Raw genomic sequence first — 20,945 nt, forward strand, 5'->3', positions numbered from 1 at the left:
CAGCAAAGTGAAATATAGTAGAAGAATACTCATTTACAGTTGAGATTGTCTACCCTTCCTATAATGCATATTTTTGCTTTGGAGCTTATCTTTCATACATTACGTGGAGCAATTTATATGGAAAACACTTTAATGTGGAGCAAAAAAGCCTGTGTCTGTGCACGAGACATCCGTTTAAAATACGTGTCAGCAATGTTTCCTCTATTAGAGATCTGTTTGGCTGAGCAATTCTGCACTTCCCTATGTTCAACATATGGCGATGCAGATAAATGTTGCTCATTGTCTTTACAGCACCCTGCTCATTCTCTATGGTCTCTGAAGAAAGGGAATGTGGTAATAAAGGAAGGTAGTCATTTCTAGATTATAATGGACTATGTGACTCTGGTCTGCGCACCATCCTTAGCATCGATGAAATATCCTCGAGGCTGACGGAATCAAGACGGATCATGTCGGTAAGAATTTGTTCACCTGGAATCAGGTTTTTTGAACATACGTAGAGGCCTTTCGGGGCAATTTGGACTCTCCCTGAACTTTACCGTGCATTATCCAATTCCAAAGCCCACCATTCGGTTAGAATTCATAAAATATAGCGTCCTTTATGTGAACCGTTGTTTACTTCAAACATTCACAGTTTCTCTGACACGATTAGGACTGCCAGTGCCTCATAAGCGTCACCTTCCGAGTTTAAACTGTGAACATCGCCTATTCAGTTTGCTTTGAATGGGAAAGCAAAATGGATGTGGTAAACAACTAAAGGCAGTTGTTAAAGTGGGCAAGCTACTCAGTGCCTTAGCAACACAACTGAGACAAAGTGTATGCAGTACTCATCCAAATTGGTTCCAGCTTCTGAAAAAAAAATTGAAAATGGCCTGCAAAAAAAAACAAAGGGGCTCTACCTTTCAAATAGATTCAGATCTGTTCTTCCCTGCTTAGTCGTCATTTGCATTTCCCTGAGGACTTTGGCAATATGAATAAAGGATTGTATCTCACCTTTATCTAATTAAACTATAACCCAAGAAAGACATGCCTCTGTCTGCACAGGTTAGTTCAAATCGCCATTATGCTTGCTTTTAGGATATAACTTAATTTAGGGTGAACTCGATGAGCATTGACGGGTTAAGCTGGTTGTAATTTTGCTTTTTATAAGGTTAAAAGAAGTCTCAAATACGCTTTGTCTACTTTTGCATATACATCACTTTAATTCTGTCACAATTGCATGATGGCTGCAATGCACTTGTTGGTGAGTGTACATAATGTAGTCATTTGCACAATGAAAACACTGGTGTTGGTGCACTCCTAATAGCGAACATGTTCAGGGAGCCGTGCTTCAGTCAGTCACACGTGTGTGTATATATATGTGTGTGTGTTCTGGGGATAATAGTGGCAGGGCCAATGGAAAGGGCAGCATGAATAGTGCATCAGGATGTGTGGGGTCAGACTCCTCTATGTCCATAACCTCTCAGCGGATGATCTCCAGCTGGTTTGGGTGGGGGTCTGTGAAAGGCCAGATATTGCTAGATGTGTATGTGTTTGTGTGTATTTCTACTCATTTTCTGGATGGAAGTGTTTCATATTCATGTTTCACCCATAACCGCTGTATTGAGTGTAACGTGATGCCATTTACATCCTGGAAATTGGACTGGAAATTACAGGAGGGGACATTGGAGGAGGTGGTCCGACCTATGAACTTTTCATTGTGTGCGAGAATTAGTTGGAGGTTTTGTTCAATCTAACTGTGTAAATTGAGACTGCTCAATAACACCAAAGGCAGAAGAAGATTGCTTTTATTAAGACCTCCCAGATCACATTTCAACCTTTAGTCAGTCTGGTACCTAATAAAAGAATGTAAGCCTTTCACATTCTTTCTCATGCTGATCTATTTCTTTTATCTATTATTATTGTCCACCACAATGAATAATAATTAATAACAAGCCAGAAAGGCAGGTAAACAGCTTGGTTGAATCTGCTCCATCTTACAAATGAGAACAATTTGACGCGGGTCAGGGCTAACATCTTAGCCAGTGATGGAAAATATACTGCCAAGGAAATTACACCAATGGATGAAATACAAGCAAATCATTTCAAAATTGCTACTCTCAAATTCAGCCTCGACGAGTTCTATTGTGTGATTGGCAGAGACGCAAGCAATCACATTAATGACAGTTTTTTCATTACTGCCATTCACAATAAGAAATTGGAACAGATTAAATGTGTGGCTAGTTATGAGTGTAGAGGTATAGAAATATTGCGTGAACCTGTCTTATGGTCCTGAATTGCTAATATTTTTACCAGTATGTATTGATGAAATGAAAGCTTCATTGTCGCTTCATAAAGGTTTGTGGAGTACTCTGAAATTTTGCGCAAACATAAGAACATACACACTTCATACAACAAGGATTTAAATCACCAACCTCAGAACAGAAAAAAAGCAGATGCTCCTTTTTAGTGGCTCAAACATTAACTAAGATCTAAAATGCCATCAAACCTCTCACTAAGTCCAGACAAACAGCCATTGGAAATGTATTTTGGTGAGATATGTATCCTGATATTTGATTGCATATGCTAAAAGTGAAAAGTATCATGATTTTTTTCTCAGAAATGTATGTATATAATACTTTCTGATGCATAAACACACTAAAGACTTCATTCTTCTCTTTTCTTTGACACTTCATTGTTCTATTATTAATCTTTACCTAGATTCAATCTCTCTCTAGACCCAGAACTCCACCAGCCGGCAAAACATCCATGTGTACACACAGACAAACGCACACAAAAGCACACACATATGTCGGCTTCAATAATTGATACACTTCAACTCTCAAACTAAAAATAGTCTAATCATCCTTGCTTTATTCAGGAACTTTTTCTCTGTACAAAATACCAAATTCAGACTGCACAGACTAACCAAACAACAACAAGAACAACACACTCACAAAGACACACCTACAACGCAATATAATTCCTACCATGGTGGTGTGAGAAAGTCCTAAGGACGAAAATAGTAATAACACAATGTTTCCCAAGCACACTGAGCTCCTGTTGAGCCCTCAGGCAGAAATACAAAGACCCACTAACCCACCCAGACACTCACATGCAGCCAATCAGACACAATATTGGCTTACGCAACGCACGGGCAATCCTTCATAATCCATCACTATCCTTGAGTCTCTATCCACAGAGGTTTAATAATTACTAACAAAAAGGGTGGACAGTGAAAAACATCTAGGCGCATCCAGAATTTGAATCCTTGAGCTTGGCGCAATGCTGAAACGAACATTGGAATATTTTACAGCAGTGCCCCCCCAAAAACTCTTTCTGTGCCACGGGTTGAACACCACGGAAGACACCCTTTATTAGGAAAAAAATTAAAAGGTATTTTTTGGATTATAAATCACTGTCTTTTAAAATAAAGCATCTTATTGATGGATTTTTGGAACGCGAAGGAGATGTATCTGAAGTACTACTGTAGTAGTACAAGTAGTAATGGTATTAAGACAAGTATAATAGTGTAGTGGAAGCGCCAGGAGCAAAATGGAGATAAGTTCCTTAAAAATGAGTTAAAAAAAAGGTGTGATGACTGCCATAATCCAAAAATATACTGTGTTAAGTAAATGAAAAGAAGCAATGGAGAGCACGTTTAAGCAAATGGGAGATTCAACTAGCAGGAGAAATCAATTCAAACTGCAGGGCAAATGCATTATGACAATTTGTGAATCTTTCAAAAAAATCACGTTTATCTTCCCCAGTCTGCATTTGCTCTTTTCTTATCTCCAATGTGTCTCTGCTGTATTGGAGCGACCCACATTCCTGCAATCTGATAAAAACAGTTATCAATATGATTCACTTTCCCCAACAAATCTACCAGGTACGTAACATGCACACCTTATCCAAGTATATCTTTGTAAAAGCCCCTTTGTTTTTATATAAACTACTCACAAAATAGGATGCAGAAACACTAAAACAGAAACTCAAAATAAGAAACTTGTTACCATACTTACTGCAATGTGGTGACAGGAAGCAGCTGTGGAAGAATTGGAGTCTCCCGACACCAGCGGCTAATGTCACAGACAATAAATCACAAGTGTAACCACTTACACTGTTATTCTCCACAATTTTATCTATTATGTGTGAGGGTGTGTGTGATTGTGTATCAGCTGTCCAGGAAGTTAAAGTACCAGTAATCTTCCAGATCATAAATGTACATACAGCCGACCACCATATGTGGAATTGCAATCGCCAACTGCAATCATTTTGGAAAATATATTTCAGAATGTAACACAAAAAAGTCCTGTTTGGAGTGAGTTTGGCTGAGCATCCAATCAGGGCCTGAAAAATTTAAATTTTGTCAGAAATATATTTGTCTCGCAAAATATATTATAATTTAGGCCGTAGAAAATAAATATATTGACATTTTTACTGTCGAAAACAATAGTTGAAAATTATTGCAATACGTTTATAAATTCAGTTTTTTAATATTTAGAACATTTACTACAGAAATTTAGTGTGCAAGGAAATCTATCACCTTCTAAAGAAGCATTGGATGATATGATTATGATACGAGACAAACTCCCGATACTGATAAACGTTGGCCTATTTAATTAAATGTCAATAATTGATTCAGATGTTTGCCTGCAGTCTTTTAATAATTATATTAAAGTATAATTATTAACGAACCTATCATTTAGTGTGAAAAAAAAGTTGCCTTTCCAAGCACTTGGGGGATAAATGCTGTGTCTGCGGTCGTCAAAAACAATTGAAGCCGTACTGAAAAATCGACCTCCGTAAAATGGAGTCTCACCGGCGCTTCATTCTTCTTGGACATTTTGAGTCAATGTTGAGTACGGAAAAATGTTCACAATTAGTGGTGTGCGGCCCAAAGTGTGCACTCAACGTGGGGAAATACATGAGCCAATCAACAAGCTCTAATTGTCCCAATAATTAGCCGCATTGTGGTCACGCGGACTACGAATGCACATGCTACACTGGCGTGTGCACACGTGCCTGCACTGTACACGCTTAACAGCGTTTGACCTTTTTGGTTCGGCAACCAATAATTGATAATTTTTAGCATAAATATATAAATATCTTAACATCGTGAAAGCCCAATTGAAAATATATTCCCCGATAATATACTGCAATGATTTTCTACCTATATATATTGTCGACCCCTGCTTCCAACAACATTGAGGATCAATTTGTTTCATTTTAATTTTTGTAACATCAGCAACCCCTTCAAATAACATTGTCAAATCACGTACGTCTCCACAAATCTCCCACTTTTTAAGCATTTACTTGCACAAACCCCATCACATGACACTGACGACATGGAAAAGTACGCGGTATACCATCAAGTCAACTTCACTCAGATTTGTGCTCAGATAGCGCTCAGATTTGTAATTCATGCTTGATAAATTACAAGCATGTAAACAGGCTCCAGGCATGTTTATTAAAGACATTTTAGGCAAGCACAACCTGGTAAACAACTTATTTTTTTTGAAAGTCAATTTTCTACTGCCTAGCTGTCACATAGCAGCAAACAATATGTTGTCTCAGAGCACAAAAAGCTACATTTTTTAGTTTGTTTGTGTATTGATGGCTTTCTGTAAACTAGTGTAAAAAATATAGGTGAAAACTCCTATAACAGAGATTTAGCCACCTTCTTTCGCTTTATTCGACTTACCTTTGCTTTTACCTGTCCTAAGTCTTTTGAGAAAGAGTACCATGCAGAAGAAATTTGGTGTTTGCGTTTGTGTTTGTGTGTGTGTGTGTGCGTTGAGTTCTGGTGGAACATCAACGGTGTCAGTGAAATGCTGTGCATCAACGAGTGGCTGTTATATTAGTGTGCAGCAGAACACAGTGACTGTCATGCCAACATGTTCATTGCATCAATGCAAAGTCTCTTTCAAATTCTAAATGATGATGTCAAATAACCAAAACAGTTCAGAGCTATAAAGGCAATTCATTTTTCAACCAAACTAATTTAGGAAAATTATACATCTAAAGTCGATATGTTTTCTTTGACCAGCAAGATCTAAAGTTACCAGATTCATACTCAAAACAGTAAAACTTCATGGCTTAAAGGTATTCGCTACTTACATTTTTGAAATGCCTTCACAATTAAAAGCAACAAAAAAGGTTAATGATAGAACAGCTCAGCTGGGCGGTGGGTATCCCTCATTCTACGAAAAATACTACAAAATACTACAAAAATACTCTTGAACAAATGAAAAGTCAAAAAGCAACCTTGAATGGATCGAGGTTGTCAAAGCTAAATTGTCGTAAATCTAGACAAAGTGTATTGAACTGCAAAGCCATGTTCAATAAAACCCAAGCTTGCAAGGCCCAAACATATGGCACTATTTGAATGTCTGTGTGCATGTGTTATTTATTTATTTTTCACTGCTCTGAATGCTCAAGTAACTTCACACTGCCTCATTATGTTAAACACTGACTTTGATTGAGGACTCAGTTAATAGGCGGAAATCAGAGAAGGATATTGTTCAGCAACATGTTGACATGGCAAGACATTTTGTTCAATGTAATTATCATATCTTTCCCTCATTAACATATTAACATTTGTCATGCTGGTTAATGTTTGGTCTCTGAATGTGTATCCCCCCCTCCCCCCCATCCCATTTCTTTTAACACCAGCAGTTTAATTAACGCCATCGCTGTCCAAACATGTCTTATTTTATTAAAATGTAGTAATTAGAATTATTATTGTTAAGGATAAATGGATCAGAAAGTGTTAGCATCATTACACTATCACATGATAATTCCCTCCATATTAAGTAAGTCAAGGTGAAAAAAATATTTTCACAAGGTAAAAAAAAATAGTTTCAGTTGCCCCCCCCCCCTCATTGGCTACGTCTACATGCAATAATATTTAGATAAAAGCCAACATTATTATTGTTTTAGTTTAAGGACATTTGGAATTCTCTGCTCCACACAGGTGGACCGACCTGGATTTGAACCCAGAACCAAATAGCTGGGAGGCCGACGCGCTAACCACTCGCTTCACCGGGCCACCATCGTACATTCATTTTTTTGGACAGCTTATCCTCACAAGGGTCACTACGCTGGTGCCTATCCTAACCAAGTAAACCAGGCAGTGGACAAACGCTACGAACAAGACTCTATGTCATATAACAATAGCAGCAAACTTGAAAAAAACGAAGAAAAAAAGAGCAACTGAGCCCCCTGTGGCAGCCATTTCGTCAGATGGACAGGGAAAAAAAGACAAAAGCATACACAAAAAACTCCCTAGAGTATAAAACAGATTCGCCTGCACTTCCCTTCATGACGCTTCAGAAAGACACAGCTTTCATGCTGTGATTCGATATTTACCTGGTCGATATTGGACAGGACTAGAAGACCAATTGAAACTACTGCACACCAGAAAGACCTCCAGTGTATTTTCTACAAGGGGAAAGTCAGACTGGCTTACCAGGTTACTTTCTACCACCACTTCATTTTCAAGTCTTTGAGGACATGAATTAATAAGGTATTCATTAATTGTCATTTAATTGACTACTATTGTAAATTCAAGGATTGGAAGCGTGCTCCTTGTAAACCTTTTTGGTAAAACAATTAATTTGAAATATATAGGTAGAGGATGTGGTTATATACAATGTTAATGAAGTTGCAACTGATTGTTCGAGTGAAAAAAACCTTTACCACGAGGCATAGTGTGTGTGTGGGGTCATGAAACAAAACAGAGCACCCTGACCAAGAGTTCTCTGTACATTTCAAGGGCATTCAACTTTGTTTTGAAAGAAATCAAGCCCTCCACAGTGGTCAAACATGGAAACGCATCTGTGGATTCTCATTTCTGGGCAAGGAAGTTTAACAGCATAAATTTGCTATCTTAATGTGAGACCTTTTCAGCCAGGAAAGCCACCCCGCTTCTGAGATGCACAAGATATTTTGTCTCTGTTGTGAGAAATCTATGATGTGAAGAGATTTAATTAAGATAGGCTGAGGAGTCATAATTAATTCTGCTACTCTGTGAGTCAGAAGTATTGCCAGGAACACAGTAAAGACTCAAGTAGAATAAATTGTGAATCTGTGTTCATGTTTGAATAAATGCCCTGACATCTTTTTGTCGAGTGTTCGTCGTGAAGTATTTGCTTCTATATGATCCCAAAGCTGACAAATTTACATTTGTTTGGACAAAATGCTGTGCTCAAAGTGCAAGTAAACATGTAGCCTTTTTGTTCCCCAATGTCCCACGGAATCAGATCAAATAATAACAGTCTTAGTGTATACTTTTGTGTGTCTGGCAAGAACTACCTCAGGAGAACTCTGTTAGACACCAAAATCAACCTGCTGACAGAGAATTCATTTGAAAAAGGTTACACTTACCAAAGCAAACTATTAAAGCACAGAGAGATCAACATGATGTTGGAGCAGAATGAAAGATTGCAGACCGAGACATATCAGAACTATATATCATCTGAGAAATGAAAAGTGAGTTACTGATTTAAGTAAGGCATCACAGAATTCTGCATCCAAAGGATAAGTTTCAATATATTCCCACATAAATACAACAAATTCTATTATTCAATTTGCACGTGTTTACATCTTAAAGTTTTTATTTGTAAAAAAACAGTTTTCTGTGATTACTTAATGCAGTATATTTGGTCAAGTGGGGACACTAACGTCCAAAAACCAGATCATAGCAAGCAAACTGACGGTTATAGAACAGGCTTGAGTGATCAAATTGTCACCACACACAAATCTGACCCAACAGACAGAATTAAACTGCCCATTAGCAAAGCTTTCTAGTTCTAGCCAAACATTTAACAACCGTCTTATCATTAAAAAGCAAACAAGCACTAAATAGCATGGCTGAGCTGTGTTGTGCATAGCTAATTAAATGCTGTTTTGTGACTTTTATCATTGTTTGGACTGGTGATTATAGGTCATTCATCTTGTGGGGAGGGGTTCTACACATTAATCTGAGGGTGGTTGACAGCATAAATATCTAAAAGCAAGGATAATTTGTCCCTCCACACCCTGGATGTACTCGTTCCGATTTGTAAAAAATAACTTTAAAATCTCTAGGCTAAAAAGGACGTCTCATCAACAAACTAAGCTGTTCAAAAATGCATGCTCCATGGCATCCTTGTCTGTGATTGCATGTAATTAAGAACCGGGCAGTGGAGTGTCCTTGGCGTGGAGGACAGATTCTGTAGAAGTCCTGCTGGTGCACTTTGGACCGGATTTGACTAATGGCGTGGTTATATTAGCGCTTGGAAGCTGGGGAGCAACAATTAATTCATCCTCCACCAGTACCAAACCTCCAAATAGTGTCCAACTCCTCAATTGAGGCAGACTGTAATTGTCTCACTAATCTCCATGGCGTTAAATGACCCGGGGAAACTGTGTCCCAATAGACAGGCTTAATCCACTGATTGGAGGCTTTTTATTTTTCTTGAGATATTTAAAATAAAAAAAATAAAAAGGCAGGATGATGGAAAGCCAACAGAAATATTGGAGAGGTAATTAAGAGCCAGCAGCACTTTTTAAATGCTTGACTTGTGCAGAGAAAAAAAAACTGCACCCCCAAACACTGAAAATACATGATGAATGCTAGGCTCGGTCCATCAGCAGAATTATGGAGAAAATAATATCAGTACACAGCAGACTTCACACTAGAGAATTCTGTTCAGGGACAATATTACTATTTGCTATTTTTCCATTCACTTTAAACCATTAAAATTAAAATGTATTCGAGTTGTAAATTAAATGCATTTTGGCACACAACATCTTCATATGAAGATTTTGAGGGGAAGGCCGAGTAAATCATTCATTCATTCAGCATCCGTACCACTTATCATCCCAAGGGTCCCAACCACTCTCCACTGTGCCGCCAGAGTAAATCAATGATCAATTAATTCACTACCACAATCTCTCAAGACAGTTAGTGGCCTATGAAAGACAACATCCCAGTAATAAGACACAGCTATATATTAATTCTCAAAAAATGTGACCATTTGTGACCATGACAGAGGACATACTACCTTAAAAGTAGCACTCAAGCACCATCATTGTTTTCCCTTTAGGCACACTGAGTTGATGCAGACCAGAAATCAGGAAGATCCATTATCTTTAGAACTTGTAAAAGCCCAACCCAGGGCATTGAAAAACTACACAACCAAAATCTATCAAGCACCATCGCATGCTACCACTGATAAATATTCATGCTCAGGCTCGAAACAGATCTGTTGGCTTAAAGTAAAGGTTGCAAACACGCGGAACACAAGTAACAACGTAAAGAGGGATAGGATGAAATTTGCGGATTATCTTGTCCTAAAACTGGTCGGATGGTGTAAAACATGGAAAGACCTCATCATAAGGATGGAGAAGATTAGTTTAGTTTGGTAAGATAAAAAACAAATACCCCCTATACACAAACTAACATTTGCAGTTAATATTCTTAACTGTCCATCTAATGACAAAACTAAGAAAAAGACCATTTATACAAAGGGTAATATTAGGATTGGTTCTAATAATTTTCTTCCATTTGGAATATGATAGCTCTATACTATAAGAAAGGACACAAGACTTACCATCAGGAGGCTGGGCAGGCGTAAAGTGGGGAGGTTTGTCTGAAAAAGATAAGAAGGTAAAAAAGGTTAGTTCCTAGAACATAGCAGTCAGCACTGGTGCCGTGTGATATGACAGTATATATATCATATATGGGAATATTAGTAAGTCTGGAAAAAACACCTGAACTAATTATTTTCCGTATAGTGTTCAATGTATCAACATCTCACATCACAAAAAACTCAATACCAGGCTTCTCATTGAGCCCCAAATCCCACCCGGAGCAGCAATTAAATGGAGTGCGGCTAACACCTCTCTACACCAAATTGAGCCCCCTGGTGGTCAAGGCTACCAATGCATTATGTTTCACACCCTGCCTCACCCTGCACGACTCCGGACTAAAGAGGATAATGAGGATGATAAAACAGATCAATTAACATACGAGACTTATGTCGGTCCCCACAAGCCTTTCTCGGACATCCCAAGAATCTTGGGATGTAACCGACTTTTAAATGGAAACTGGCAGAGAATTGCTTGTCAACATTTAGGGGCTTCAGAGGGAGGAAGCGAGAGGGGACAGCATGACGTGGAAGGACTAGGCTAGGCTTGAAGTGAATAATGAAGTGTCTGCTGAAGCTGTGTCCCAGTCAGTCATGACGAATGCTTATTTCCATTGGGTAGGACGTCACTACACAGCGGCAGCGCTGCGAGATAAATATAGAGCACATGTGTAAAATGTCTGGGGACAAACCTCTTCGATAATTAAATACAAAGTTGGGCGAGACGACTCAGCACACCCCTGGACAGACACGCAAAATATTTCCACATGACTAAAGAGGGCCATTTTTATTCCATCATGAGTTTTCTCCAAGGTTTTAAGTTGTCTGTCATGTCAACTGATATTCAGAAGGCACATGGCAACAGAGAGAGCACACATACAAACACATAGAATCATTCAAAGAGAAAGGTGAGGGTGGGGGAAGGGAAAAAAAACCCTCTTGCCATTTTCAAAGACATGATAAGGTCTTTTCATAAACATATTAGTCTCTCACTATCTTCGTTTCTTGACACAGTAGCTGGTTGTGTGAATGTCAGCGTGTGAACATCATTCAGGCAATATCTTTAGCAGATCAATAAGTGTCTGAGGATGACATTTAGCCATGTGCAGGAAGATGTATGGTATTTTGGAGCGTCATTTTTGCCTTTTGTGAGTTTCGGTACAACACAGATGAGAAAAAACAAGGCAAATATTGGATTTACAGTACTTCATCCATCTCTCAGTACACTTTTTTTTCTTCCCAAATTGCATTTAGGACGTTGGTGCGAAATTCTGAAATGAGGTTAGAAATGATCTATCCCACTAAAGAACAGCGACACGAAGAGCACAGGATAGAAAACATTAGACAAAATTGGAGTGACAGAGCCAACTGGATTTTGGACTCTGATTCAACCTTATCTGCAACTTGAAATGATATGTAAACAGTGATCGTGATGTTATTAGAGTGCAAGTACACACTTAAAAACAAAGAATTGGAACCACTAATTACAGTATACCATTATTATACAGACCACATACTCTATAACTGAGTCTAATTGAACAGTGATGTATGCAGGTTTTGGGAGGCTTTTTTTAAGTGCAAAACATAGTAAAGTCAAGTAGGTTTACTTTGTTTATGTTAAAAAATGCAATTATCTATGTATACTAGATTTAAAAGGCATCAACCTACAGTTGTTGAGGAAGAGGAGCACGGCAAATCCCAACGTGGATGTGGCAAGCAGGATCAAGCAGATGTTGCAAGGAATCATGAAGTAGCGCACCACCAGAGACACTTTATGCTGGTACCGTCGGTCTCTTTCAGATGGTGTTGGCGAAGGGTAATGACACCCCGCCATGGTCCATTCCATTGACCCCCTTCCCTCCATTGCGCCCGAGGAGACAACGGGGCGGGGTGGGCGTCGAGAGGCGCCCAAAGACCCGTTGGAGAAAATGATGGCGGTCGAGTTGACAGCAAGGAATGAAGAAAAGACTCCCAAAACACAACTGTAATGGTCCGGTTTTCAGGTGCGTTTCCAGCCGTGGACTGTTACTGGTAGGTGATGCTCGTTTCCGGCAGAGATTGGCAGCTGCAAACTTTCAGCCGTGTCCAGGCAGTGCATTTTTAAACAAAATAAAATCCACGTGGGGGAAAGGTTAGACAGAAGGGGACTTGTTGGACGAAGCCCACCACCTGTCCATACTACCCCCTACTATCTACATCCTGTTGCTACCCCTCAGGGAAACATTAATGGTCCTTCAGTGGGAAATATGAATGAATTTCAGAAGTGTGTTAATTCTTACAGCGATAATATAAATGTATGATAGAAGTAGGGCGTGAGAATGTGGTTGTAAAAATGTGTGTTTGACTGCTATCTCTCCAATTTAGGTGACAAAAAAGGACGGTTTTAAATGTAATACATCCACAAGGAAAATGTCAACGCCGATAGGACTCCTCTTCTGTCTTTTGTAGTGACCCTGATTGCCGATAAGACGTTGCTTGGTAAATAAGTTCCCTCCTCCTAAAAGCAGTTGGATCTTTGTCAATATCCCTTAGAAAGCATGCCAAGGTCTGATGCTCACCAACAGCACGTGTCAAGTGTTTTCTTAAGAGCCAAGCATCTTATTCCATCTTCAAGAAACCTAAGAGCTTGCTGCTCTCGTGAACAACAATTTGCTCCTCTAACTCAACCCAGCTGCTTCTTTGTATCCAACGGGCAAGCTGGTCACAGTGAAGAGATATACAAGCACACCACATGAGAACCTGACACCAGCAGTGGAGCGTATCTGCTGCAGCTGATTAGCAGCTGGATGCCTTGAAAAAAAAAGAGCATATGCTCTTGGGCTTGTTATTTTTTCTACACTTCTCAATGTCTGAACAAGTTTCTAAATACAGGAGAAGTTGAGGATTGAAATCCCCTCAGCTGTCTGAGTGATTTCATGAGGATGTGACAATTGACACTGAATGAAACAACTCAATGGGGGTGGAAAGTGTAACGCAACCAGAGGTGGAGATTTTTGATGCCTTCCTCGAATATATCACCACCAAGAGTCAAAATTCAAATTGCAAAAATGAGGAGGAAAAAGCATTACATCCCAAGGCTATTCATCATGTTCTGTTACAGGTCCTTGAAGGGAAAAAAAAACTTCTTTACTTTCTTCACGCTCAGCTGTCAGCTGTTTTTTTTACGCTTCCCTGAGTATCCATTCCTTGAGATCGTCTCTGTCCATGCCCGCTGTTTTGGCCACGTGGATTTATGTGTCTCTTGTCTGAGGTAGACTCTCACAGCGGACAGCAGCCAAAGCGGCAGAGCAGACTCCGGGAATTCAAAGCATAGTAATCCCTCAGCAGCAGGTAGCGGTCCCAGTGTCAACACCGTCAGCCGACGGAGGCGAGTGAGCCGGTGAGCCAAGTCAGATCACAGATGTAGTAAGGGAGAGAGAGCGGGTGAGAGATGGGGGTGGGAAGTAAATGAGAGGGGCGGAGGAGTGTTGGCAAAAAGCAAAACGAGCCTCTTTACACTTTGGTCCAGTGAATCAATTTTTTCCCTTAAGAGAAACAACCACAGCACTGTTTCTGATTTCCCAAACACTCCTCTTGAGCGCTTTGCCGGCAAAATGGATGAGTGCATCATATGAGCGAGAGAGAGAAACAGAGAGAGAGAGAGAGAGAGAGAGAGAGAGAGAGAGAGAGAGAGAGAGAGAGAGAGAGAGAGAGAGAGAGAGAGAGAGAGAGAGAGAGAGAGAGAGAGAGAGAGAGAGAGAGAGAGAGAGAGAGAGAGAGAGAGAGAGAGAAAGAGAGAGAGAGATGGGGGGCGTTGGACAAGAGGCTGTCTTAACAAAAGGGAAAAGGGAGGAGGGGTTGGAAATTGTACGAGCAAGAAAACCGAATAGCGCCTTCGCTCTAACAGTGAGGGGTGGGCAACGATAGTGTAGCGGCCAAACAAAAGAACTCAGAGGTCTTGAGAAATGTCAGCCAACTCCATTGGTTTAGGAATCTAACCAAAACAATTGCTACTACAAAAGTGTGTTTACAAACCATTAGCCAACAGGTTTTGATTAGCTCACCAGTAGGCCAAAGACTGCATTAAAACACTCTTTTTTATGTACATTCCAGAACCTTGTTTGTTGATAAAATTGGGTGTAAATCGCATCCTATCTCAGAGCAATATTTACGTCAGCATTAATGCTGTCGGATTAGATTTTTTGATTTCAGCAAAGTTTTCCCCTTTGAAACAGAAATGAGGAATTTCTAAATAAAGTCCATTCTCTAGAACGGCATTCGACTGGGCTTCCTTGAGATGAGAAGGAAAATCTAGACAAATGAAATGAACATTTGTTGCTCAGAATGGTGAGATTAAAAAAAGATCAACTTGTGAAGCACCTTGGAACCAATAACAACAAAAACTAAATAATAGATGATAATCACTTTGTTGAGACTGCCATGTTACATTAATTACAATAATGATGCTCAGAGAAATCATAACAGGTGTGTGTGAATCAATTTGCCTTGCCTTATAACACGTGTCTTGAGCGTAACGAGTTAAAACTGAATGAAGAGCACCGCTCCTGTTTGCCTTCAAGTAGTGCTTTCCATTTTGCCCCAATACAATTCAACATTGCTTGCTTTTACCAATACTAGAAAACCCTCAAGCTTTGCTATTTGCCCCTCTGGCTAAATGCAAGTGGTGTGGAGGCATTTGTATCCATATCATAGCATAAATTTTTGAACAGGTATTTTTAAAAAGCCATTCATCATCAATTTCCTAATGGGATAATGAGGTCATGCTATGTTTCAGCTTGGAATAAACTCAACGACAGCAGGCGGCAGATGCGAGGCGGGATCGGGCATCAATTATTAATGTTTCTTCACTCTCTCATGTTCTCTGTCTCCCCGAGCGCAGTCTCTGCCTCCATCTTCATCACTTCCATTCGCTCTTTGCCACCCTTGTCGCACATTCTCAGACACAGCCTGCTGAAAACCAAGAGTTCAGCACACGTTGATGCTGTAATCATTTTCATTATCAACTAAACAGAGATGCCTCAACAACCTTTAAGGCGCAGTAGATCAAGCAATTGCGAACCAGATTTACAGGCTAACTGATATACATTGTTATTGTGGTCTGTTTATGGAGTTCATCAGTTCCGTAAAATGTGTGTGCGATTGAAGACGAGTATAACAACCGCATCCGGACAATGAAATGCTGCATCCTCCCACCAGAGGGGGACATGGATCTGGCAGGAGCTCTCATCCACATCAAAGCAGAGTGGCTTTGATCCATTTTTTATGCCACCAGTACCACACAAGGTTAACATCTCTCTCGCGAAGCCTTTGAAATTACAAATACCATTAATGGAGCCAAAGGAGCTGCACTCTTCTGCTCTTTAATGAAGATGACGGCAAGAAGGGGCAAAAACGATGTTTTGCACTTCTTACTGTTTGTGTGCCAAGAGAGACGTTTGTCGGGTTCAATCAGTGATTGGCTGCGACGGGTCAAAAAAAAGTCTTTGGTTGGTGTGCTTTGCGGGTTGACGCTTTAAAACGCATACAACAGCTGGCTGTGCTGCATGATAATTTGTTCCCCTGAAAGCTGCAGGGTTTATCAGAAATCTAGGGAAGGAAAGGCTTGCCTTTAAAGAGCACAACGAGAGATGAGAGACTCCTTGCGTCATTTTATGTACCACAGAAGTTGAACGCCCGCCAGCTCCACTCGTACAATTGGGAGCTTCATCGCAAAGTTTTCGGAACGTTATTGGATTCATTCGGAATGTATATGTATGGGCAGGATTTTTGAAAAGAAATGTAATGCTGTTATTTGTAAATCGAAAGCATCCCGAGTAAATGTTTCAACTCCCTGGATTTTAAGTTGCACTTATGGATGTAATGCCGGACTGCTTTTACTGACGTAGTGTTCCTGAGCTCATGTTGTGAGATTTTTCACACCTTGATATTGTTTATTGATGTAGTTGCCTGGGGGATTGAAGGGAATTAAATGTTAGTTTTTGGCCTTATTGATTTGTCCAGACCTTTGCGATATTATGGACCTTAGTTGATAAAATCTCTCGCTCGTTAATTAATTTGAACCAGGCGGCCCGGCAAATGAATGGTTAGCGCGTCAGCCTCACAGCTTTGGGGTCCAGGGTTCAAATTCAGGTCGGTCGGAGTTTGCATGTTCTCCCCGGGCCTGCGTGGGTTTCCTCCGGGTACTCCGGTTTACTCCCACATTCCAAAAACATGCATGGTAGGTTGATTGGACACTCTAAATTGCCCCTAGGTACAGGGGTGAGTATCCATGGTTGTCCGTCTCCTTGTGCCCTGTAATTGGCTGACCACCGATTCAGGGTGTCCCCCGCCTTTGGCCCGGAGTCATCTGGGATAGGCTCCAGCACCCCCGGGAGCCTAACAAGGATGAACCGGTTTCTAAAATGAATAAATGGATGAATAAGATTCAACTAATTGTTTCAGTTTTTGTTCACATTTTATAATTGGACCAAATTCATTGGAATTGTGTTAGCGAGATTAAAAAAACAATAACAACACAACTTTTTAAAAGGCTGAAGTTCTTAAAAACTGAACGAATGATTTTTCATGGAAATTGATTTAAACACACCTTAACAAACTATGACATCAACCCACCCATTAGCGATCTATTAGAAATTCCAAATCATTCATATGCATTCAAGGCCACACATTGTGCTTTAGGGTCATTAGTTTGACATGTGTTGAATCCTTTATGTGCAGCAAGGCATACAGCTGAGTTTGCAGGGGGAAGGTCCTCTGCAGGTGGGCCAATTGTCCTAAGGAGGTATTAATTCTGATAATTAATCAGCCCTGGCGACAAAGCTTTAACCTCTGTTGAGATGTGCATTGTGTTTGCCTTTTTATTGGCCCTTTAGAGCATACATATACACAATACTGGACAGGATGCTGAGCCACCCTATTCTCTTGAAACAGATTGTCTAAAGAGCGAGTAGTTTGTTGAAATATTGGCCACTCCTGCTTGTAACGTAGCCTCAATAGAATGTATGTTTTTTTTAAGCAGAAGCAAAAAAAGCAGTTATTTTAAAAAGTATATTTTTTCAATGGAGTGCAAATAGAATAAGAATGCAATACGTGTGGACAGGTACACGTATATACATGTCTCCCTCTCCTACGTTTTAATGTTGGGGTCTATTTCAACTTTAAAATAACACCTCCAGGCAAGGAGTCTTCTCCTTGACTCTTTTTCATAACTATGCAGGGAAAAGTTTTAGAGCAAACACTGCTATGCCCCAATAAAAAAACAGCTATTCAAAGTTAGCTATCAATGCTGATGCCCAAAAATGAACACTTCTTCCATGAAAAGCGTCAGTTTTGTTTTAATAAGCATCATGCCTGGCAAAATATTCAGTTTGCCATTCCAATTCCATCAAAAGCCCTTATGTGCCTTTTTTTAACTACAAATCCCACCCACAACCACCAACCCCCACAACCCCTCAACAGTGTTTGTGCTTTTTCGTTGCCTGCATTCGGATATTTCTCTAAACAACACACAGATGTAACACGAGCATGTGAAGCAATTCCATAGCTCTTCCCGTTCATTTGCATGTAAAGCACAGAGCTTGCTCCAGTTTTTCTCTCCCCGTCTCGGTCACTGGTTGCTGGCAGCCTGTCGACTTGGATCTTCTCTAAAACAGGAATCGGGCCATATTAATTGACTGACTACGTTGAGATTCGGTCCATACAGTAAATGAAATTACCGCCATTTTAATATGCTCATCACGTTGACCTATTAAAGTATAGTCTGTCTGTGGAGTTTCTGCTTCTATACGGGCACACTAAGACCTTCGCAATCAATAACATTCCTGTTACTTTCATTAGTCTTCAGAGTGGAATCAAGCCAAATTGGGGAATTTTCATTTGTTGCAAACACAATCAAAAAATTAAAAAATGATTTGCTTGGTTAGCAATGTTTATTAAAAGGATGATTAATCAGAATCACCACAGATATTACAAAACAATAAAATAAGAACATATAAGCTATGTTGCCTATTTATTCAACAACTTCACGTTGTCAAAATAATGAGAAAATTAGTAGGAATAGAATATTTTGCCCAACCAAAGAAAAAAACAATATTGTTACTTTCAAATATTGATGATGTGATATAAATCATTTAGTAGCTAACCAACAGTGTATAGTAGATTGTGGTTACAACTTCAAACCACTGTGCTCATAAATGTTCACTGAGTTATTATTTTACATTCATAAGTAGTGTCTGAAGGTCTTTTGTTCAAGGGCACTTTTTTGTTTACATTCTTGAGAATTGGATAATGAATAAAGCAATATGAAGTAAATAAATTACATTTTTTATTCAAATATAACTAACATATTTAGCAAGGCTCAACAATAATGAAAAAAAAAATCGATTTTTTTGGGAGGCGGTTGCAACTTTTGCATTATATATTGCTATATTTATATTTAAAAAATTAGTTTTTGGGAAGACCTTGTTTGACTCACCATTACCACATTGTAATGAAATAATACTATTTCATCTAGGCTACTATTTAAAACTATATAACCCATATCCTATATATATTCTTTTAATTTAAAAAAAAATAATATTTTGGAGCATTTTTTCTCTTTCTCTGGTTTCTGATGTGATCTTTCATCTAAAAATAAACAAATCTTATCAGAGTCCAAAGGGAAATCCAGCCAGCCTATGCCATGCTGTATGAAAAGAGTAAATTTATGATTATGTATTTGTGACTGAATCACACATTGTGATTTTTTTCTGCTGCGGAAAAGTGTACAAAAGCATTTGTATTTGAATGCTGCAATCAAAACCAGCAGCCTGATTATCCACACTTTTACCATTCATAATCACGCACGTTACCACTTTTTATACCCTGCCACTATGGCCAAGATTTATTTTAATGTTTTAATTGAATTTTAGTGTTTGCCGTTTAATATCTTTTTGTGTGGTCCTTCAAAAGAATTTTTCCCAACAATAATTATTATAATTTTTCTTGGTGATAGCCGCCAACTTCCATCCTAAACTACTTTGTGGTTTCCCAGTTAGTATGTGTAGACGAGCTCCATTACTCAGTGTGCAATTGTGCAGAACAATTTTGGAAAATAATATAATTGAGACCCACTGTTATCTTTCTGCTTCTAACTCAAACTCACACAGCCTTTCTGATCATGTATAATCACCACACACACACAAATGCATTTCTTCTTCTACCCTTTTAAAAATGACCAATCAAACTGCAGCCTTTGTAATGTGCAAATTGTGTTTCATCATCATTGCAATATTATTGCAGAGGATTAATTGGTCAATTCTTGTGGATGGCTGGCATCCAGAAATAAAGGAGAAAAGAAACCTAAGAGCAATGAAAAAGGTAAGCTTCTACATCCCAACATTTCACAACTACGGGTGGTGGTGCTAGAGCCTATCCCAGTCAATGAAAGGGCACGAGGAGATGGCGAACCGTGCATAAGTATACCGTAATTTTCACGACTATAAGGCGTACCCTCAATGAATGACATTGTTTCCATATATAAGGCACACTGTATTATAAGGCACACTGTATTATAAGGCGCACTGTATTATAAGGTGCACTGTATTATAAGGTGCAGTGTATTATAAGGCGCACTGACTATTTTGAAGAAAATGTAAGACTTTTAAGTGCGCCTTATAGTCGTGAAAATACGGTAATTGCTATTGACTTCCAGGTATGAAGTACTCACTACACAGTCACCTCTAGAGGCAGCCATTGTTGATGTTTTGAATTTTTTTTGTATAAAATCTTGCAGTGGGGGAGGAGCTATATGATGGAAGATTTTGTAAACTAAGATTGCATCTGCATATTTAACAGTATTGTCTCAGTTCAGGCGTTTTTGTTTTTTTTTAATATACGACAGTGGCGGTTTTTCGTTTTTGGTTTTCTGTTTTTTCCATATATAAGGTGCACTGGATTATAAGGCGCACTGTCTATCTTGGAGCAAATTTAAGACTTTTAAGTACGCCTTAAAGTCGTGAAAATACGGTAAGTAAAAACATTTTAAAGTTCTGGTCCACCCCTTCTACTAGTACACATTTTCACTGGTCCAGATTTAGACAAACAGCAAAAATACAATTGTTTTTAAATAGGTTTTCCCTTTTTGGTCAAAACATTTAAAAGAAGAGTGAAACACCTTGCATATTATAGCTTAGTTCATATTTCTAAGGTATACAATATGAGACCAGTCCGATATCTTTCTAAAAAAGGCTGTCCATATATTTCCATTTCCACCCGATTGTAACTAAATAGGATAACAGGCAGAATTGACAACAATGAACAAGCCAACATTGCAATTGCTCACCTTGACTCTCAATA

The 20,945-nt window shown here is 39.2% G+C and overlaps 1 protein-coding gene across 4 annotated transcripts in view; it reads right to left on the minus strand.

Annotated features, from left to right (window-relative positions):
• agrn (agrin) overlaps nucleotides 1-20,945 on the minus strand; it is a 173,814-nt gene that overhangs the window by 105,002 nt on the left and 47,867 nt on the right. For 3 of the 4 annotated variants that reach the window (XM_077732487.1, XM_077732654.1, XM_077732404.1), the window contains one exon: nucleotides 10,575-10,613. In XM_077732487.1, the coding sequence (XP_077588613.1) occupies nucleotides 10,575-10,613 (39 nt within the window). Of the gene's footprint in view, nucleotides 1-10,574; nucleotides 10,614-12,278; nucleotides 14,187-20,945 lie in introns of those variants that run through there. The other variant, XM_077732568.1, reaches the window with a different exon arrangement.

The sequence above is a fragment of the Stigmatopora nigra genome, chromosome 1 (genome assembly GCF_051989575.1).
Source record: "Stigmatopora nigra isolate UIUO_SnigA chromosome 1, RoL_Snig_1.1, whole genome shotgun sequence".
Classification (NCBI taxonomy): Eukaryota; Metazoa; Chordata; class Actinopteri; order Syngnathiformes; family Syngnathidae; genus Stigmatopora; species Stigmatopora nigra.